General features: G+C 42.0%; 5 protein-coding genes across 9 annotated transcripts in view; 2 read left to right on the top strand and 3 right to left on the bottom strand.

Annotated features, from left to right (window-relative positions):
- Positions 1-3,043, bottom strand: part of LOC115132981 (tubby-related protein 3-like) — a 32,254-nt gene extending 29,211 nt beyond the window's left edge. The window contains exon 1 of one of the 3 annotated variants that reach the window (XM_029665756.2): positions 2,924-3,043. In XM_029665756.2, the coding sequence (XP_029521616.1) occupies positions 2,924-2,943 (20 nt within the window). In that variant the 5' untranslated portion in view covers positions 2,944-3,043. Of the gene's footprint in view, positions 1-1,975; positions 2,714-2,923 lie in introns of those variants that run through there. The other 2 variants (XM_029665755.2, XM_029665757.2) reach the window with 2 other exon arrangements.
- Positions 3,044-3,246: 203 nt separating this feature from the next.
- LOC115132980 (uncharacterized) lies at positions 3,247-4,948 on the bottom strand. Of its 2 annotated transcripts, none has more exons than XM_029665753.2 (3): positions 4,805-4,948; positions 4,428-4,630; positions 3,247-4,278 (listed from the first exon to the last, which is right to left on the bottom strand). In XM_029665753.2, the coding sequence occupies exons 2-3, from the start codon at positions 4,608-4,610 to the stop codon at positions 3,517-3,519; spliced, it is 945 nt and encodes a 314-aa protein (XP_029521613.1). In that variant the 5' UTR covers positions 4,611-4,630; positions 4,805-4,948; the 3' UTR covers positions 3,247-3,516. The 2 variants fall into 2 exon arrangements, with proteins under 2 accessions (XP_029521613.1, XP_029521614.1); XM_029665754.2 differs by having other exon boundaries at positions 4,829-4,948.
- On the top strand, positions 4,637-10,682 carry LOC115132978 (forkhead box protein M1-like). 2 transcript variants are annotated; one of them, XM_029665751.1, is made up of 9 exons: positions 4,637-4,661; positions 5,906-6,408; positions 6,522-6,670; positions 6,902-7,096; positions 7,284-7,412; positions 7,587-7,643; positions 7,956-8,007; positions 8,131-8,300; positions 8,402-10,682. In XM_029665751.1, exons 2-9 carry the CDS (start codon positions 5,949-5,951, stop codon positions 9,206-9,208), a joined length of 2,019 nt encoding a protein of 672 aa, XP_029521611.1. In that variant the 5' UTR covers positions 4,637-4,661; positions 5,906-5,948; the 3' UTR covers positions 9,209-10,682. The 2 variants fall into 2 exon arrangements, with proteins under 2 accessions (XP_029521611.1, XP_029521610.1); XM_029665750.2 differs by lacking the exon at positions 4,637-4,661 and adding an exon at positions 5,051-5,191.
- Positions 10,355-15,662, bottom strand: LOC115132979 (cystine/glutamate transporter-like). Its single transcript, XM_029665752.2, has 12 exons — positions 15,225-15,662; positions 13,222-13,348; positions 12,987-13,102; positions 12,766-12,891; positions 12,558-12,657; positions 12,426-12,470; positions 12,206-12,329; positions 12,000-12,103; positions 11,809-11,905; positions 11,500-11,649; positions 11,213-11,390; positions 10,355-11,065 (listed from the first exon to the last, which is right to left on the bottom strand). Exons 1-12 carry the CDS (start codon positions 15,457-15,459, stop codon positions 11,001-11,003), a joined length of 1,467 nt encoding a protein of 488 aa, XP_029521612.1. The 5' UTR covers positions 15,460-15,662; the 3' UTR covers positions 10,355-11,000.
- Positions 15,663-17,339: 1,677 nt separating this feature from the next.
- pex26 (peroxisomal biogenesis factor 26) lies at positions 17,340-19,154 on the top strand. Its single transcript, XM_029667181.2, has 5 exons — positions 17,340-17,753; positions 17,848-17,988; positions 18,162-18,490; positions 18,579-18,719; positions 18,949-19,154. The coding sequence occupies exons 1-5, from the start codon at positions 17,545-17,547 to the stop codon at positions 19,050-19,052; spliced, it is 924 nt and encodes a 307-aa protein (XP_029523041.1). The 5' UTR covers positions 17,340-17,544; the 3' UTR covers positions 19,053-19,154.
- The last annotated feature ends 1,580 nt before the right edge of the window (positions 19,155-20,734 follow it).

Raw genomic sequence — 20,734 nt, 5'->3', positions numbered from 1 at the left:
GTAGCTATCCAGTGTTTCCAGATTAATACGAAATATGACCTATAACGAATTACAATATGAGTAAAATAGCTTTCCTTCCCAAAAATGCTTTTCTGTGTTGGAATGGTTTAGGCGTACCCCAACAACAGAATGGTGTGGGCATATACCGATCATTAAAAATATTAATACGAGTAGACTGCTGATTGGCCAGCTCAACCTCCTTAGGAGTATTACATCATACTCCATCAGGAAAAAGCAAGCATTTTTTAATAAACGGTCTGTTTGAGATGCAAGTTTGAAGTGTTTATTCTCCAATTTGTGCTTTGGCCACAAATATGAGTATAGGACGGGTCTATAACATTATTTGGATATCAGTTAACAGAATACTAACTTTTAAAGTGAGATTTTCACTGGACAGTTACTTTAAAACTGCGCATTTTCTCTCAGTCCCATGGTAAAATGTGTAGAATTGTAGGAAAGGATTAGCAAGTTACTAGAATAACGTCAGCACAAATATGGAAAACATCAGATCATGATGTGATCCATATCCGATAGAAATTTTATTTGGTGTTAACAGGTTACCCTAGCTAGCTAGCTAACGCTACTTTAATTTGCTCATCAAAAGAACCTTGGATACTTTTTTAACTAACTGCTGTTGCATCGAAAGTCTTGCTTGCTTAGTTGCAGCCCATCAACTCGGGTCGAAAGTTGTCAGCACCTGATTCGTCATCAGCTCAACGGTATAGCTGTCATTTAGCCATTATAGCTAACCATCTTTATCTGCCCCAGGTGGGAAAATGGTCGATGTGGCTGTAATTTATGCATTGGCCACATTACATTTACATTACATTTAAGTCATTTAGCAGACGCTCTTATCCAGAGCGACTTACAAATTGGTGTGTTCACCTTATGACATCCAGTGGAACTGCCACTTTACAATAGTGCATCTAAATCTTTTAAGGGGGGGGTGAGAAGGATTACTTTATCCTATCCTAGGTATTCATTGTCCCCACAAATACAAGTATAGGACGAGTCAACAACATTATTTGGGAGTTAACAGCATATAAACTTTTTAAAGTGAGATTTTCTCTGGCCAGTTACTTTAAAACTGCTAATGCTCTCTCATCCCCATGGCAAAATGTTTAGAATAGCATGAAACTAGCTATAAAACAGTCAAATGTTCCCTCTGCCCCATGGCAAAATGTATAGAATTGCAGGAAATGAGCTTTAAAACTGCAACATTTTGTCTCAGCGTCCAAGAGGGCCTCTAAAATGTTCGGTGGAAATCCTAGAGGAAATACTGTATTTCTTGTGCCTACATGTTTGCCTATTAATTTTCCTGAGCCATTTTCCACAGTGTGCATTGATGTCACAAAGGGAATAGCCAATAATATTGTTTGTTGTGGGTGCAATGGTATTGCAACATTCGTGGGCACGCTTTAAAAACCAAAGACTGTGGAATTCTTTATTGCCTCCAGATAGTTCAGCCATCCTACATTCCAATCCACAATCATATGGGGGTGGAGTGTCATTATTTTGACCAGGAATGCACAGCATATGGAAAACGTTTGCTAGTGAAATAAGCAGTAAGAATCCCTAAATGAAACTCAACTTCACAGGGTGAAATGAGATTGCAAAAGCAATGCAGTGGATTTCACTTGTGGGTGCTAGTGTAACACATTAAGCTGCTCAAAAGAACATTGTTTGTCATAATAGCAGGGTCATAAACAGTATAAAGTCAGTTGTAATTTTAATGACAAACTGTCATGACTGTGTTTATGATTCTGTTATGCCGAAGGGTTCTAGTAGTGTTAAATAAGAATTATACTCTGACTGACATATTATCATTTGTCCATCGCCTCCATGTAGCCTATCACATAACTATCACATCATTAACCACGAACTGAACCATCCAACACCCTAATCAACATCGGATTGTCCCCATGTTGGCCACAATTCCATACCATCATCATGCTATGACATTAGCTTGATTCACCTGCTTTTGTTGATGTTGTTCATCCTGTCACTTCTTCCGTTTCGGGAGACTTCTTCGGTAGTGACCGTGCCAAGTGATGTTGCCAAGATTGCCCCCCTCATAGGCCCTAACACTGTATTTTTTAGCAAGCTACCCACATTTCTGCGATGCTGTCTCCAAGGACAATGTCGCAAGCTCCTATGACAAAGCCACAGTAACTCGAGAAATCGAGTGTAATATATTCCCCATCTGATGGCTTTCGTGACGCAATAATGTAACGTTAGCAACCCAACATATTCAAGACTTGAGCTTTGACAGATGTTTATAACGTCGTTATAGCTTCGTTGTCAACATGCATGTTCATACAATTTTGACATTTTTCAGATGGAACGTTATAGCTAGATAGCTAGTTAAAATAAAAAAAGATTCCCTCATTTTCAAACACATTCCTGTTACAAAAAATATTAAAAAGTTTACGAGCAATCCATGAAGAATTGTGCGCTTTCTGCTTTACCGTTAACAAGCACGCTAACGTTAGCTAGCTAACTATCGATGGGGTTTTCCTAGCTACAATTCACTGACCAACTCACGCTTCCCTTTCGCGATAAAACGATGCCCAAATGGTTAATGTTACGCGTTTAACTCTGCTTGATTCGTGTATATAATAGTTAGCTACATTTCAAGTTGTGGAAAATATGTATTTTAGTTTGTGCTTGGTATTATCTTCCATGATTGATTTACCACTCAGCGTGCTCGGCTATCTTCAGGCAAGCAAGAAACGTTAGCTAGCTAGCCTAACATTAGCCAAACTAGCATCAGTCTTCTCGAGCAACAGTGCCTTCTGAATAAGTTAAGTGAGACTAGTCTCGCGCACCACCCACCATTCACGCTTCGCCCATGCAATTTGGACACTGCGTGTCTACATAATATAATGGTCAAACTATATATATATATAAATGTTTTACTTACCTTATGCTGTAGTAACTCATGTTTATCCACGGTTGCTATGGATCCCAGCTGGTGGTGCAGCATACAACTTTCCTTGACACGCTTGGAAAATTGTTCCCCACAGCCCTAGTTACCGCACATGACTACAACGGACAATCCTATTGGATGGCAGGTTACATACACTTGAGTGATTGGACAGGTTTCTTTGCCTCTGCATTCCATGTTACCACAAATATAGCTAGTTAGTAAATAGACCCCTCTATTTATACAAAAGTTACTAGCTAGTGTTGTAACACTCACACCACAAACATTCATTATGCATTTATGTAAAATTGAAAAACAACCAATTTTTAAAAAGATTTAATGTGGACCCAGGGTACAAAGAAAACAAGAACCTAGACAGAGCCACATCCATAATGGGCTGAACTACCAACTGCACATGGACAATGTTATTCCGAGAAGCAAAACAATTGAGTGGACTCAATAATATTATAGTTATTGCAACATATCACTTTCAATCAGTGGACTAATTTATTCATGTGGTGTTAACTACAATTCAGTGTTAATTGCAGAACATGATAGTAAAATGATGTCAACATTTACAGTTATGTTGATTAGATGCTAATTAGTGCCTCTGCACTTGAAAGATAACCTCGGTCCATCAGCAACCTCATCAGCCCTTTCCTCCTCCTCCATGTAACCTTGACTCCATAGTCCCTCTCTGGGGTGTCTGTTGCTAAAATCTCTGAAGTCACAGTATGTGGCGGGGTCATCGGCTGTGGCAACAGGAGGCGAAGAAAGGAGGAACTTCCATCATGGTGTAACTCTGGAGTCTCTACATCAAGTGGGGAGAAAACATTGTCCGTGCCAGGGGTGTGGTGTGTTTCTGAGGCAGGAGTCTGAGCAGAGCATGACGCTGGGCTCTTGCCATGTCTGGCAAGATTGGCAGCTGACGTTCTAAGGACCCCCACACATCTGCTGGAGGTTGATGCTGCATCTTCCGGTGTTACCTCTGACAACCGTCTCCTCTCAGCTGTCCCTTTCCTGAGAGAAGTTATCTGTGTTGGTGTCTCCGTTTCATCTTGGTTACTTAGGTACTCTGTACTTAGAGAACCAACCTTATGAATTTGCAAGCCCTGCTGCTCCTCATGGGCCCCAAGAGCAGATTCTACAGCTTTCTTTCTACGTGCATGCTTTTGATGGAGAGGTTGGGCTGTTGACCTTCTCTGAAAGGATAAGGCTTGGAACTTGCAAACACTACCTTTTCTGGATAAGTTAGAACTCCTGTCAAGAATGCTTGGTGCAGAGAGGCACTTCTTCCTCCCTCGCCTTCCTCTGGGTGCAGGGGGCGGTAACTGATCAAACTGTGGACTCACCTGAAATTGAGTGAGTGAGAGACATCTTTGAACATGTTTGTCATACATTATTTATAGTCTATGAAAGGACAACATTCAGAAGATAGTAAATAATTACATTAAAAACATGATTATCATCATACACATTAACAGTTATAAACTGTGATTACCCAAGAACTACAGGCTGTGCAGCTGTTCTGTCGCTGCTCCTCATCTAGAAATGACTTGGGATTGAGTGCGCCTCTCACTTGAGGCACATTGTGGTATCTGGCGTCATCAAGTGGTGGCTCAAAAAACAACAGCGACGGCTTCTGTGAGTATGGCAAAGATTTCTTTCTTGTTTTACGGGGCATCAGAGATCATTGTTGAGGAGCTGATGGGATCAAGAGAAGGTTAAATATATGGTGACGTATTAAAGGAGTGCAGTATGAAACAAATGTGGCATATAAGAAACGTTTTAAACACTATAGCTTGCTTTGGGTTAAGTAGCTAGTTAGCTACAACAACAAAAAATAACAACAGAGTGAACACATGGAAAAGTACGTACGCCTTCGTATATCACACGACGTACCTGGGTGTAAACTGCATGTCAGAAGTAGCTAGCTATCAATGTTTTGAATAAATAATGTCAGAATCAGAAAGGGCAAACATTTTGCATTTGCTTCGCTGTCCTCCAAGTCTTGCCGTTAACATAATGGTTAACACTGATTGGTTTTCACATCCACTGGGTTCACCCATTGGATATGCAAAGACCACATGACCGGAATCGCAAATACTGCGCCAAAATTCAAAATCCCATTCACTTTCACACTGAATGAAAGGAGATTGAGATCTACAAACTACCTGTCAACTTTCATTTTCGATTATTGTCATTGTTTAATTAAGGAGTCAAATAACCCAGAACAAAAGCGCATTGCATCACCATAATATGAAGGTTTGTGATATGCAACTTGGTTAAAGTTGCTAGCTAGCTTGCTAATTAACTGGACTAACGTTAGCTTGCAAACTAAACGCGTTAACGATTACCGCTATCTAACTAACTACTAGTTTAGTTTGGGGAATATTTTTCTACCTTCTTTGTATGTTAGCTAGCTAACTGTAAACCCGTGGATTGGCAACTATCTAATTTAGCTAACACCATCATGTTCTAGAAGACTGCGTCATAACCATAGCTGATATTTGAAAGACTGGTATTTCTATTCTAAAATCGTTAGCTATAGTAACAATTATCTGGCTGCTTTATTTTTAATTGATACAATCAAATTGATTTTAGTATAGTTAGGTTAGCAAGTTACTAGAGTAACGTCAGCACAAGTATGGAAAATATCAGTTCATGATGTGATCCATACCCGATATACATTTAATTCAGCGTTGTTATCAACGCTACTTTAATTTGCCCATCAAAAGAACCTTGGATAATTTTTTTGAACTAACAGCTTTTGCATCGACAGGGTTGCTTACTTAGTTGCAGCATATTAACTCAGGTAGAAAGTTGTCAGCGCCTGATTCGTCATCAGATCAGTTTAGCTATCATTTAGCCATTATAGCTAACTAGCTCAAACCTAACCAGCTTTGTCTGCCCCAGGGAAAATGTAGTTTTGGCTGTAACGTTACATTCTAACTTTAACGTTACCTGTTATCTCTTCAGACATCAAGTGAAGTCAAAGGGCCAGCTCTGTAATCTGGGCAGAATGAGACAGAGCCCAAGAAGGCCCCTGATCCTTAGGAGGAGGAAGCTTCCTTTTCAGCTAAATGAACCAGCAATTGATGAGCCGGATGGACTACGACACAAGGAAGCATCCACATCCAAACCCTCAGGTGGCCAGTGTTTTCCTGATGGCATCCGTATCATGGACCATCCCACTATGCCTGGCACACAAGTGGTTGTCATCCCCAAAACTGCAGACCTTCAGAGTGTAATTGGGGCCCTCACTGCCAAGGGGAAGGAGTGTGGCTCTCAAGGACCAAACAAATTCATCCTTCTAAGTGGTGGTGGCTGTATCAAGGATGGTGCAGATTCTTTCTGTCAACCTAGCTATATGAGCAGTTGCAGCTCTGGTAGGAGTAGCATGGCTCTTGTCACACAGCCAGAGAAGGCAACAACAATGGACTGCCTAAAGGATACTAAGGCTTTGACTACAATTAAACCATGTATGTTTATTTGCATGATTTTGGGTTAAATGACCCTCTACTTTTCCGGTGTTGTTTAATTAACTGTTTGATGATGAACATTGTTGATGCGCACAGTTTTTATTCTTTCACAGTGAATAGGGACCTTGATTGCAGTCCTCTAGATGACAGCCTTACTAACATCCAGTGGCTTGGGAGGATGAATACAGACGGTCTTGAACCAGATCCTGCTAAGAAAGCTGCCAACAAAGAGAATCATGACACTTGCCAACAGATTCTCCAGGTTTGGCTCCTCTTAGCTTCTCGGTGTGATTGTCAACAGACGTATGTAAACAGTGATGCCGAGGGTGTCACCGGCAACGTGTTATATGTTTATCTAGAATGTTTCAAGTGTTGCACTCAAGTGTGATATTAGGTCTGTGTGCTTGCTGCATATGTTGAGTCTTAAAAGAGTAGTATCTAAATAGGCCAAACAAAACCAACCTCTCTTTTTTTTGTTCTGTTTTGCACACAGTCACAAAGTGAGCGAATGGAAGCACACAGGGTTGTCAAAGACCCCTTGTCAGAGAGACCACCCTACTCGTACATGGCAATGATTCAGTTTGCCATCAACAGTAAGAAGAGCAGGAGGATGACATTGAAAGAGATCTACACTTGGATTGAGGATCACTTTCCATATTTCAGAAAGGTGGCCAAGCCAGGCTGGAAGGTAAACATCCACAATAAGCCCTTGGTCACAGAACGATTTTATTGGTGCCACTGTAGTAGTTGAGGACCAGATCATGTTACAATAGAAGCAGAAAAATAACCCTTAAGCACCCAACAAAAACTTGTATAATTGCCAATGGCATAAGCCACATCCTCTTAGTTTGATATTGTCTATGCTCCTCTGCCAGAATTCCATCCGCCACAATCTCTCCCTGCATGACATGTTCATCCGTGAGACAACACAAGATGGCAAGATCTCCTACTGGACCATCCGTCCAGAGGCCAATCGCTGCCTTACTCTTGACCAGGTTTACAAGGTTGGCATGTTACCCACTTTTCTGTTCTAAGTCATATTTTGTCGCTGGCCAATTACAACTATGGGACTCCACAAAAGGACAAATGCCTGCAAATAACTGTCTTCACTCTGAAATCTACTTTTTGATTAATATATTTATAACTCTGTCCCTTTTGACCAATTTTCCACCCCACAGACTGAGTCTGATCCAACTTCCATCTGGTCTCGGACCATGCAGGTCTGTGACCAACATGTAAGATCGTTTTACCCTTCTTTTCATCTGTGGCAGTCAGTCAGGGAGGACAGGACAGTCGGAGAGAGGACACAGGACATGCTTTCCATCTGCTCTTGTTTAGCTCATTAAGCTGACAATTAATTTCAGGGGAGATGTGAGGTGTAGGCAGAGAGAGGCAGACGACACAGGACCACCGTACATAGTAACTTCTCCTACACAGGTCGAACTCATGCCGTCTTCATATGTTGTCTTTGAGAAGAGAAAGGGACCATTTCAATTAGAATAGTTGTGTTGGGAATAAGAAGTTAACATCTCAATTGTTTCCCGCAGCAACAAAAGAGAATTGCTCCTGACATCAAGAAAACATCTGCCAGTGTCCCTGGTGAGTGAGGGAAAGACGTGGGGGAAACAAGCAGCTGGACGATTACCAAACCTTTGAGAGTTGGAAATGATTGATGTGTAGCCGTTGCCTCATTACTTTTTTTTCTGCCATCCATATGTTCAGAGAGGAAGATGAAGCCCCTTCTTCCTCGTGCAGACTCCTACCTGGTCCCCATCCAGCTGCCTTTCACCCAGTCACTCTTCCTGTCCTCGTCCACACGGCTCCCCCTCTCTGCCCCCCAGCAGAAATCTAGCTCCTCAGGAGGGGGCAAGAGGGTCCGTATAGCTCCCAAGGTAAAGTCTCACCATACCTTTTTTTTTATTGTAAAATGGCTGGAGGTTACTTGATTCCCTATAATCATTAAATTAATACATGTTGTGACTGCGTTTGGCAGGTTACGTACAGTGATGCCTCCACAGTGATGCTGTATGCTCCTCCAGTTGAGGAGATGAAGGAGGAGCAGGTCTGTGTGCCCCTGACCTCCGTTACCCCTAGGGCCATTCTGACCAACACCAGGAAGGAAGTCAGCAGCTCCCGTCGCAAGCAGCGCCTCGTCCTACCTTCCAACGAGGAGCCCGTGCTCCTCTTCCCTGACAGCACCTTCTTCGACTCGGGCCTGGCCTCCGACGGCTCCGCCTTACAGGACGCCGAGCTCGACCCCCGGCCGGAGCCTGACAGCCCCTGCAGGGAGTTCTCTTTCAAGACCCCCATCAAGAGCAGCCACCCAGCCTCCTCCACCCCCAGCAAGCCACCCACTGTGCTGTTAGAGCCCTGGAGGGTAACCCCGCTGGGCAAGGAGAGAGGCGGCATGCTGGACTTCAGCCCCATCCGCATCCTCGGCCCCAGTTTCACCCCGGACCGCCATAACCACACCCCCTTCAGCTTCAGTAGCACTCCCTTTAAGGACCTGCCCTTGTTCAACTCCCCTCGCGAGCTGCTCACCTCTGCACGCTCCACATCCGCGGCTGGCCCCACCGGCACCTGCTCCCCGGGGCCAGAGCGTCTGCAGGGCTGCTCCAGAGAGCTCCAAATCGGGGGTCCCTCCACAGCCAACCGCTCCCTTACGGAGGGCTTGGTCCTGGACACCATGAACGACAGCCTGAGCAAGATCTTGGTGGATATCAGCTTCTCTGGCCTGGAGGATGATGATCTGGGTATGGGGAACATCAGCTGGTCTCAGCTCATCCCTGAACTCAAGTAGCCACTGCCGAGCAGAGAGCGCAACCCTTTCAAAGTTCTTTGCTAGATGAGGATGCCATTGTCTCATCATTACCCAAGCTGCTCACATTGTCTTCCAATCTGTAAATGTGGGAGTTTTCTTTAGACTTAGATTTTACCTTTGTCTTTGGTTGCTTTTGTCACTACTAACCAGTTTTTTTTTCTCTCGCTTGGTTGTGTTTCATGCCACAAGCTTAAGTGACCATATTTTGATTACAATTCACTGTCTCCCACGATAGTCTTGAAGGAACTTCTAGGGAACCGAAAAGTATCCCTGAGTTGTATGTTGATGTATGTAGCCTACATAGAAGATGTATGTTTAATTTGCACATTTTGTAATATGTTTTGCTCTTTGAAATGTACATTTATACATAGATAAATCATCACTATCCAGTGAGACCGACACTACCATGCTAGAATATAAGATGTGGTGCCTCCTCTGAAAGTGAGCGAGTCTCCATTTGATTGGACCTCTGAAAGGATGTAACATGATGTACAGATGATCAACCACCAATGAGAGTAAGTAATAAAACAACAAGGACTGTCTACACCCAAAGGAGATGCCATTTTTGATTGACCAAGTCAACACTTATTCTAGTGCACTTTTGTAACTTATTCTAGGTATGACACAATGTCCAATCTGCTTTGTGAACTTTTAAAGAGTGGTAGTAGTGATTGAGAAACTATGTAAAAGCATGAAGTAGTATGGTGATGTCTTACATCTGTCTGTAGAAGGGAAATATATTTGAATTTTAAAAAATGTATGTTTGAATTGTCATTGGAAGTTTTTTGGCTAGAAGATTAAACATTTAATGCGTGAGTTTATGGTTTTTATTTTGATCGAAGGGTCATAGTTGTTACTTTGTTATGGGAAAGGAAGACGGCATCATTTGCATATGACCAATTCTGAACGATGTATGGGTTTTTCTAGTTCTTCTTGGCTCGTTTGTTAACTGCTTGTGGTGGACACATTCAGGTTAAAGTCTGAGGAGCATCCTGTCTGCTAGTGTTTAATATCATGGCATGGGATTGCTGGTGATTGACTTGGCTTCCTCTTTTTACAGTACTGGTGTCTTGGAAACTAGTTAATGTAAATGTTTAAAGTGCCTTTTTTCTTTTTGGGTGGGTGTGCTGACTACAGTGAAACCCGCTGACTTTGCTGCTCCTTTTCACATTGGTTGGGTTTAGATATCTTAACTTTAACTAGATTCCACACAGTCCTGGGTTTCTTGTCCCATATTATAATTGAAGGTATGATAAACTGGAAGAGGCATGAACACCACATAATATGCAAGAACCTTTACATTCTGGCTCAGTATTTATTATATGACTGGTACAACAGACCCCAGAGGGAGGTTTGTGGGAAAACTGACATGGGTAACTTTTGGGATGTTTAAGAAAAGCATGTCTGTTTAATGAATCCTATGTAAATGGGAATAAATGAATACGTCACAGTTTCTCTTTGTTTTGAGTACTAAATACCAGTATGTCAACATTTGCTCATGATCGGCATTTTAAATGTAAATAATCAACACAAAAAATCTATCGTATTCAAAGCGTAAAAAGTACACCTCATTAATTCAAGTAAACAAAAACAATAGGCATTGGGTTTTTTTTCAGCGGAACTAACTTTCCCAGCAGTGGATGCTGTAGAGTTAACGGCTCATTCTTTTCCAAATCTAACTAACATGCCTTGGTGTTCACATCTACATACAATATGGAGGGCACAGCAATGGGTGTCCGTTTGGTCAGTGTGTGTGATTAAAGAGGCGTCTTTAGTAGGTCTGAACTTCCTGCTGAGCCACCTCCAGCAGTATCTGAAGCTGCGTACTGCAGTAGTCTGGAGAATAGAGAGACAGTCCTGTCGGTGACTCACACAACAGCCATAACTATCCCACACAACACCACCCTCACCTGACATTTCTGCTATCAGTAATTCAGTATGATGACAACGACATTATAGTGGCATGATAAGAATGTGACTCACTGAAGCTCTTTCTCCATCGGGTGGGCAGGTGTGAGCGGTGCACGGTCAGGTAGTAGACAGGGATTCCAGACAGGGTGAGAGCACAGCAGCCCCCTGTGTTCCAGGGGTCTGAGTACAGAGACAGCCCAACGATGAAGAAGCACACCACTGTGAAGGTGACTGCAATGGCCAGCGGCACCTAGTAGACAGAATAGAATTATGAGCTGATCATAGGAATAAAACTAGGTAAGCAGTCAAGAAACAGTACCAAACAAGGGGCATTAGTTAATTATAGTAGTCATAGCGACCTTGAAGGGTCTTGGGTGGAGGGGGAAGCGGTAGCGATGGATGAGCATCCCCATGGTCGCCATGGCAATGAAGAGCCACCGGGAGAAGGAGGCAAAGTTGATCAGCTGGAAGATCTCTCCTCTGGCCACCATCACTACCACCAACGGATACTGCAGGAAGGACAAGACAAACATCTCAACTGGACAATGAAAGCAAAGCATAGACCTACCTCATCAACCCAATAAGGACATCCCCACAATACAGATGTCTGTAAAGAGACTCTAATTGGGTTGGCAAGGATGACTATGGGCAGTAGTAGTAGACTATACCAGTAGCAGAATAGCAGGCAGAGGCGTGTTTCTACGGATATGGATCATTGAGAAGAGGACTGGCCAGTGTCCCTCCCTGGCCCCCACGAACAGCATCCTGCAACACGGACAGACAGACGTCTCGTGAATAGAACCAGCCAAGCGTACATCAAGGTGTATGGTTCTGAATTACGAGAGTGCAGCATTATTACCTGGGTGCTCCAAAGAAGCCACCGTTAAGCGTCCCAAGACAGGACACAGCTACCAGTACAGGAATCGCAGAGGCCAAGCCGTGAAGCGCACGATTGGCAAACGTCTGCGATAAACAGACAGCATATATGAGGCTCACATGCCGTTCATTTCACATGTAGTTATTTTCATTTTCTTGGATTTTACCATCTGGTGCCACATTACTGACCACAGCCACAGCATCAGACACAAGAAGCTCCTCTGCTGTCATCATGGTGTAATAGGCTACGTTGACAAGAACGTAGCACACAGTCACCGTCACCATGGAGAAGATGACTGCCAGTGGGATGTTTCTGACAAAATAGAGCAGACAATCAAAGACTTGAGGTTACTTGATTTTTTGTGTGTAAATAATTGGTCAATCACATAGTTTTTTTAATGTAAAATACCTATTTGGGTTAATGACCTCCTCTGTGACAAAATTCAGATAAAACCTGCAAAGAAAGTAAGAGATGTCCATTTATCAGTTAACAGTTCTTTATGGATGGTATGGTATGGGATTTTTTTTGTGCACTGCTTACCATCCACTATAGGCATATAGACCAGAATAAAAGGCCAATGGTAGCTTATCCAGTGTTAATGTATCAATCTCAAAGCCATTCTGAAAGTTCTCTGTCTGTCCTGGGGAGGGGAGCGAGGAAAACGAGTTAGCAGGGTTTGACTGAATAGGGTCCTGGGTATATTGTGTACATCGTGTATCATGTAACTCTACCAAAACCACTACCCCACCTCTGGCTAATGCCATGATGCCAGGAACGATGATTAGGACCAGGGCAAACATCTTGATGAATGTCAGCGTGACCTGGGTGCGAGATGCCAGGGTCACACTCCAGCAGTTTATCGCCACCACAAATGCTACAGTGAGAGGAGGAAGATAAACCTTGTTGAAATAGAATTCCATAGTAATCAAACAATTCACAAAGTCTTATCGGTTGTATTTTATCACTCACTCACTCCAAGGATGCTGACCAGTTTAATCAGTGCTGTGGGAGGAGCACAAGGGCTGAAAAAGGGATCCACCGCATAGCGTCCGAACGCCAGGGACACGTAGGATGCTACAGCTGGCCTTTACAGTCCACATGGAGTACAGTATTAAAGTATTAGAAAAACTGGTAGTAAACTATACTGTCTCCTAAACTATTCTAAGAGTGTATGCAAAGAGACACAGAGATACAGGCTGCTGACCTGATGAATAAAAACTCTGCCCAGAGACGCAGGAACGCAGGCAAGGGTCCTAATGTCTCCAGCAGATAGGTGTAGTGGCCCCCTGACTTTGTAAATGTGGTTCCCAGCTCAGCATAACACAAGGCCCCTGGACAAAGGACAGAGACAGATGACACATCTCCCACAGGGCACAGACGTCAGTTCAACACAAAGTTTTGATTTACATTTGGTTGTGTGGTCATCTAATGTGAATTCAACGTGAAATCACAAAATAAATTCACCATGTCATTGGATTCAGGTGAAAAGTTGAGTAAAAAAATACTAAATTCCCGTACGTTGATGACTTTTTTCAAATACAGTCAGTTTTCCACGTTGACTCAACGCCATCACATTGGATTTGTTGGTTGAAATGATGTGGAAATCATGTGGACTCAACAAGTTTTTGCTCAGTGGGCTGGGATATGTTCTATTGTATAACTATCTCTATACATTCAGGAAACATATTTTTTTAAATATTCATTATTCAGTGCATATCACTAGTTATAGCTGTGCTTATAGCTGTGGTATAATAAAGATAAAACTGGGGGAATACCTGGGAAAGGTCAGCCACACATCCACCCCATGCTTTCAGCCCATACTACCCTTTTGATCAGTTTATTTGGTCAGCCATAGGCTATTACCCTATAAACAACCTTGATGAATAGTACAGATCTTCATTTGATCACTTGTTGCTTAGAATTTTGTTGCTTCGAATCTGTGCAGGAAATTCAAACTTGTAGTGTATTTGAGGTTTAAAAAGGCTTCTAAAGTTTGTAATTTCCACTGAAATTTCCATTTCAGACTTGATTTGCTCTAATGAAAAATGCATCAACCCCTACAAAAATGGCCATTAATTATAATCCACATAATAATTCACATTTCCTGTTGCAGGCTCATTTTCCTGCTGTAGCAAACTGGCTCAAATTAAGATCCCACATCTGTATATTAAACCATCAGTTTAATAGTAAACATTTGGACATCTGTGCAAGGACTCATATACAGTGCCTTGCGAAAGTATTCGGCCCCCTTGAACTTTGCGACCTTTTGCCACATTTCAGGCTTCAAACATAAAGATATAAAACTGTATTTTTTTGTGAAGAATCAACAACAAGTGGGACACAATCATGAAGTGGAACGACATTGATTGGATATTTCAAACTTTTTTAACAAATCAAAAACTGAAATATTGGGAAATGTTTAAATGTATTTGGCTAAGGTGTACGTAAACATTCGACTTCAACTGTAGGTGCAAAGGTTGATCGCAGAGGATTGTAGACCTTGACCAGATCATTCAACTAAGTGAATACACCCAGCAAAGTGTACTGCCAAAGAAAATACAGTGAGTAATAGAATACACCTCTGAGGTAGCCTAAACTTCCATTAGGGGAGTGAATGTTGTGTGCTGTCTGTGAATTAAAGGGGCAGTGCTGTCAAATGCATGATTTACCTGTGTTTTATATATATTTCCACACTATGAGGTTGGAATAATGCTGTGAAAGTTATGATAATGCCCTTTTAATGTAAGAGCTGTTTGAAAAGACTGCCTGGAAATTCAGCTTGTTTTGCCATGCCTGGCTACATCACCAGGCAGTGTAATAACAGCTAGTTTCCAGGTTGCATATCCCTCCCATTAGGCTCCTCCAATTAGGCTCCTCATTCAGACCTTTCCCATACAGTCCTAGCAAAATTCTTGCGAGATAAATTGCTTTTTGCTAAGAAGCTATTTTTGTATCTTAATTTTTTTATTTTTTTTATTTAATCACAGTAAGGTGCTTAATTGTTACTCAGAAATGTTTTAATATTGAGATAAAAATGGCTGCATTGGACCTTTAACAATACTGAATCAGACTGATGTGTGAATATCTAATACAAATGTTTCAAGACGGATATTGTGTTAGCAACTACCACTCTCAAACATCACAATTATGCTCCTCTTGCTCTCATAGGTACCCACTACCTCTTTTAAAATGACAGTTGGTGCTTACCGAAGGTGGAGAGGACCCCACACAGTGCCCAAACCACCAGTGACAGCCCCACACTACCACTGTTCATCAGAACCCCTTTTGGTGCAATGAAGATGCCGCTGCCCACCACGGTACCGATGATGAAGGAGATAGCCGGAAGCAGACCTATTGTCCTCTTCAGGTGGATCACTTCATCTTCTTTCTTCTCCTTCACCTCATCCCCCTCTTCCTTCAACTGAATTCCATCTATGCCCATGCCTATGCAGCCTTGAAGGTGTGAACACCTTGTTTAGATATTCAGCCTTACACCAACAAGTTCCAGTGAATAAATCAAATACCAAAAAATACTTTTAAGCAGCAAAAATCCTTTCGCATTTATCCAATGAAGATTGGTGTATGTAGAGGACTAGCATAGAAGATGAGACAAGTTAAGAGACGAGACAAGCCGAGTGGAACTGTATGAGCTGAATGGGTAGACGAGTATAACCCTCACACTTGCACAAGGCCCTCTCCCCTAAACTTGTTTTGTACCCCCTCATTGGCTCTTGCAAATCAGCACAGTCAGTAAACATAGAAACTCACCAATCCTGCACAAGCAGGAGAAAAAGCCGGTAGTCTTCCCAAGCTTCAACAACATGAGTAATTAAGGCAGTTTAGACAGGTCAAAGCCATGGTGCATTCATTGTACTGAGTATGAGTGTGTGTGTGTGTGTGTGTGTGTGTGTGTGTGTGTGTGTGTGTGTGTGTGTGTGTGTGTGTGTGTGTGCATGCACTAAAGTTTTTGTTGGTCTTTGCGTGTGTGTGCCGGTGTGTGTAAAGTTTTGCTTGTGTGCACAGCTTTAAACACGGAGTACCATGGGGAGAGAACCCAAACACCCCTTTGTAAAGGCAGCTGTACAGATAACAGGAGGGTCACTTTCAACAACAACTTCACAGCAGAGAAAGTATACGTGCTATAGGAGCAGATGGCCTTACTGATGTTTTCACTAATATCCACAAAATATCAGTAGAATTCATTCATAACCAAATCATAACCAAATAACATCCAATATGACACAAATGTCAACACTAAAATGGGGTTGAATGCAACATCAAATAATTGGCATGTCAATTCTGTCTCTCTGCACACACGCCTGATGAATGAAAGCAAGGTCATGTAGTTTGTCCCTGTGTGTGTGAACTGTGAAGTATTTCTGTCATGAGCAAGGAAACGTCAGAGTAAGATCACATGTGAGGGATCCAAAAGAAAACTGTGAAAAAATGTATCTGGCCTCTCTTTTCTTAACGCTTGGGAGACTGTGGCTGTGCGTTTCAGTTAATCCATCGCTTGTTAACAGCAGTTAACAAAGGCATTATAGCTGCTTTATTTTCATTTGACATGTTTAGTTGTAATTGCATGTCTTGACGATGGGTGTCGGCATTTCCGGGAAAGTAAGGATCATATTCACAATAACTTATCTGACATTTCACCACTATACACCATCACATTATGTGGCTAGAATAATACAGAAAGGGATAGTATGGCATTTATTTGTCTTATTTTCATGTATATTCAGCTGAGAATTGTGAGGATGTTTTGGAGAGATCCCTACTGCTATGAAAAATAAGTATTTCAAATTGCTTTAGGTCCAACATCAAACATCACGTCTAATATTTAGAACCTTCTAAATCGGTCTCTCAACAGAAAATGGAGTAAAGGAAAGTCCCTTAACACCCAAACCTTACTTTGCACAGTATAATCAGCTCATGCCATAGAGTTATTTTGAGTTCTACAACTTTATCACTTTCTGTCCTTGTCTTACAAAAACAGTGATGCAAATGTATTGCAAATGCTCTTTTGTTCCAGATATCCCACAAATCAATGATCATATGCTGTGGTTATATTTATGAATTAATTAATACTTTAATGTCGCATAGAGAACTCTGCTTTGCAACATTCATTTTTCTTTGAATTGCAAGCATATTTTGGGGATGTCAAAATAGGTCCCAAACGATCAACTGGAACCCCACTTATCCGGCACGCCGGGCGAGCTAAAGCTAAATCGAGCGCACCTGAAGGGTTACGTATGAATAAGAGCGCAAGTGATTGGCTGCCTTGTGTTCATGAGTAATCTCCTAATATGATTGGTGGCGAGTGCGGAAGCCAAATAAGAGCGTGTATATTGCCTCAGAATGTAAACAAATTTGTACAAGGCAGGTACCACCAGCACATAATTTACGGCACGTTTAACATATTGGTAAAAACATTACTAATGTTTGGTTGACAGTTGGTGATTCGTCTTACAATTTATCGGCACAAACAACTGAAATAGATATAACGTTAGCTACCAACAATACAATAATGAGCAACTCGTCCACCTCAATGGCTCACACTCTCAGCTTCGGATCTGTCCGTCAAAGTCCCCCGCTGAGTTCAAATTTTGCACTGACACATGGACTGTTGGATTCAGCTGCCGAGCAGTTAATGGTTCAGAGGGATTTCCAAGCTGCTTTCGACACATGTGAGAGAGGTCTGGTGAGCCTTTTAAACGCGGAGCAAGAAGACAGCAGGTGGGTATTAGTTCTTAGAATTTGCTCTGCTTTTATGACATGGTCCTTGTTGCATTGCATTATTGGACTAAACCGTTGTCCATCTGACTTTCAGGTATGGGGAGTTGAAGGCTGCACTCTGCATTGTGGGGATTCAAGCATTGGCTGAACTCAATCAGTGGCCTGGTGTACTGGCATGGATTCTGCAACATTATGAGTGCCCTGAGAAAATATCTGCAAAAATAATGCAGATGTGGTGAGGAAAATATAACATAGTTAATTTGCAGGCTCTCATTTCTTCCATTATAACAGTTTTGTACACTGCAGACACTGCACATTGTGATTTATGTTTTCAATTGGCATGTAAATGTATTCCCCAATTCACCCTACAGTCATGTTTTTCTCCATGTCCCTCATCTTTTTTTGTAGCATACTCCTCTACACCAAAGTGGGTGAGCAAGCTATGATGCAGGAGGCAGGCCATGTTTGGCTGTGCTGCCCATCCAATGGGAGATTGGCAGGATTTGGGACTGTAGCAGAGCTTTATTTACTGCATATTCTAGTGCCTTTAGGTCATATGACAGAGGCACGGGAGTTGGTTTTTGGTGAGGTGGGAGGTATTGCATTCACAGAGGACCAGAAACAAACAGCACTGGATATCGTGGAGAATAAAGAGAACCTCAGCCAAGAACAACATCCAAGCCCTAATCCCAACACCAGTCCTGTGGTGGTGGTTGCTGGACTTAACACACCTCAAGGTGCATCTCACTTACAATTGCATTAACCATCTGTATTGCCTTTAATGTTGCCAGACAGTGTGACTGACTGTGTGTTTGTGCTTTATAGGTGCTGTGATTCAGAAACTTGAGGCCTTGCTTAGGCTTTTGAACAGAGGACTATCAGTAGCCAGTGGTGGGTTATTCCGTGTTCAGAGATTTTTTCTGGCTGCGGTCCTTCTCTACATGCTTTTTGTCCGAATGGATCCAGGTACAAAATAAATAACGTTGTAAGCCTATTGTTCAATCATTGAAAGAAACTGTCAACATCCAAATCATGTGGTTGCTTTAGTTAATACTAGTCTAGCATTTAGCATACAGCTTTTGTCTAACTTTTGATTGCACGCAACCTACCTACAGTATTTAAACACATAAGAGACTAGATATCAGCACGAAGAGGAGAAATGTTATGATGATTCTTGGATATGGTTTCTCCACAGCTCATCCCTCATCTTTCCCCTGGATCTCACAGATGCTGCAGATGCTGAAGCAGATGTGGGATGCCATGTTTGCTCCTTACTATCGAGCCAGAGCTCAGAGCTAAGAACTGTAAAACCATACAGGCTGGTGCTGGGACATTATGGTTTAAATTTGACTGAGAACCAAGAGCTCACCATTGACCCTCACCATGTAAACATGAATTAGTGACTGAGATAAAGAGAGAAATTAGGGGGGCTTTTGTTGGCAACAACAACATTTATACCTGTGAAGGCAGAATGTGATAGTAAGTAGTCAGAATTAATTTCCTTGGTGTTGCAGATTCAGTTGCTCCCATATGTGTGTGTGTGTGTGTGTGTGCGAGCGAGCGAGCGAGCCAGAAAGCGATTGAGTGTGTGTGGTGACACATTTTGTGTTGATATGAATTGCCCAATCCAAAACAACTGCTGTAAGCAAGCTAATTGTAATCAGATGCATGTCATACAAATTATAACTTTTACATGACAGTGATAGATTTTTAATTGGTCAAATGATAATTATCTCATTATGAATTACTCCAGTATCTTTCAATAGGGTCTGGCTCCAGCAGATACCTTCTCAGGACACAGACGCTGTGAGGTATACGGGCTCAGACTGGTTGATTGCTGCCAGAGAGGATGGCGCATGTATTAGCGAGCTAGTGTGTATTGGCGAGCTAGTGTGTACTAGGTTTACTAGCTAGCTAGTGTGTACTAGGTTTACTAGCTAGCTAGTGTGCAGTGGGAGCTATACGCAGGTATATCCACTTTTTTTCAGTGGGCATTGCGTATTACTTCTTAATCCCCACTGATGCATATCCAAGTTATACGCCATACCAATTATGTACTACAATAGCAATTATGTAGTACAATAGCGACATCATGCACAAAGTAGCCTACATAATCACAAAGCATGTGAAATATATTCACATGCGCAGCACACACATAGCTAATTTCTGCAGAATATCAGGCAGCAACCACGCTCAATTGGTTTTCGCATTGGAGCAGCTCACAGAATTGAACGACATCAGTAGCTGGTATTGTAGGAAAGAGGTTTCAACTTTTATCTACCAGGAACTGAGGAAACAATGGAACCAGGTATTGAAAAAGTTTGGTCCGAATTCTTGGTTGAATCTTTGTAATGCACAGTTCAGTCATCAAGCGCTGTTTGAGTGAACATTTCTATAGGCTTCACCAAAAAAACCTTGGTAAAGGGTTACCTGGCAGAATGAAATCATGATGATTTGTATCCATTTGGAGGGCATTTGTTTTGCAAACTCTGCCATGTAGGCCTACATTGTACAGTACAAACACATGGCTAGCCAAATGGTCACTTGCTTGGTGAGCAATTCAATTAAAAGGCAACCACACCCTCCAAATATTTATATTTTTCCCAGACCAGAGAAAATGGACTCCTGATGTGTTTTAAGCATGGTTGTGGACTTAGTTGTATGAGTGATTTTGAGTGAAAACCTGAAAATTTATAGTAAAACAGAAGAAAAGAAACTGTAGGAAAACAGCATTTTTCACACAAAATTAGAGTATACCCACTTCTCCAAGCATCACTGCTAGACAGGGTTTCCAGTTAGCCTGTAATAGCTGTTTTTTTTTGCAGATTAAGTCAAATTGCCACCTGACAATTGTCCGGGAGAAGAAAAAAAAATCCCATTGCGAAATAATGCTTTTTTAGCCTATTAATTGATAGAAATACCAGTTGATGGAAATGCATTTGACCAGTCATGCTTATTGGCCTGTCTTAATTTGCATAATT

The sequence above is a fragment of the Oncorhynchus nerka genome, linkage group LG8 (assembly GCF_034236695.1).
Source record: "Oncorhynchus nerka isolate Pitt River linkage group LG8, Oner_Uvic_2.0, whole genome shotgun sequence".
In the NCBI taxonomy this organism is placed as follows: Eukaryota; Metazoa; Chordata; class Actinopteri; order Salmoniformes; family Salmonidae; genus Oncorhynchus; species Oncorhynchus nerka.
The sequence above is the reverse complement of the archived record's forward strand: the minus strand, read 5'-3'. Positions and strand labels throughout refer to the sequence as shown.

Bases quoted from the DNA above. Each gene is read 5' to 3' on its own strand.
- LOC115132979 (XM_029665752.2), bottom strand. From the start codon at position 15,459: ATGGGCATAGATGGAATTCAGTTGAAGGAAGAGGGGGATGAGGTGAAG. The intron at 11,391-11,499 runs GTCGCTATGACT...TCTGTCTACTAG, and splicing joins TCCACCCAAGACCCTTCAAG to GTGCCGCTGGCCATTGCAGT. The intron at 11,066-11,212 runs GTGAGTCACATT...TCTATTCTCCAG, and splicing joins CCGATGGAGAAAGAGCTTCA to ACTACTGCAGTACGCAGCTT.
- pex26 (XM_029667181.2), top strand. From the start codon at position 17,545: ATGAGCAACTCGTCCACCTCAATGGCTCACACTCTCAGCTTCGGATCT. The intron at 17,754-17,847 runs GTGGGTATTAGT...TCTGACTTTCAG, and splicing joins GCGGAGCAAGAAGACAGCAG to GTATGGGGAGTTGAAGGCTG. The intron at 17,989-18,161 runs GTGAGGAAAATA...CTTTTTTTGTAG, and splicing joins GCAAAAATAATGCAGATGTG to CATACTCCTCTACACCAAAG.
- LOC115132980 (XM_029665753.2), bottom strand. From the start codon at position 4,610: ATGCCCCGTAAAACAAGAAAGAAATCTTTGCCATACTCACAGAAGCCG. The intron at 4,279-4,427 runs GTAATCACAGTT...ACTCAATTTCAG, and splicing joins GCACAGCCTGTAGTTCTTGG to GTGAGTCCACAGTTTGATCA.
- LOC115132978 (XM_029665751.1), top strand. From the start codon at position 5,949: ATGAGACAGAGCCCAAGAAGGCCCCTGATCCTTAGGAGGAGGAAGCTT. The intron at 7,097-7,283 runs GTAAACATCCAC...CTCCTCTGCCAG, and splicing joins TGGCCAAGCCAGGCTGGAAG to AATTCCATCCGCCACAATCT. The intron at 8,301-8,401 runs GTAAAGTCTCAC...TGCGTTTGGCAG, and splicing joins GGGTCCGTATAGCTCCCAAG to GTTACGTACAGTGATGCCTC.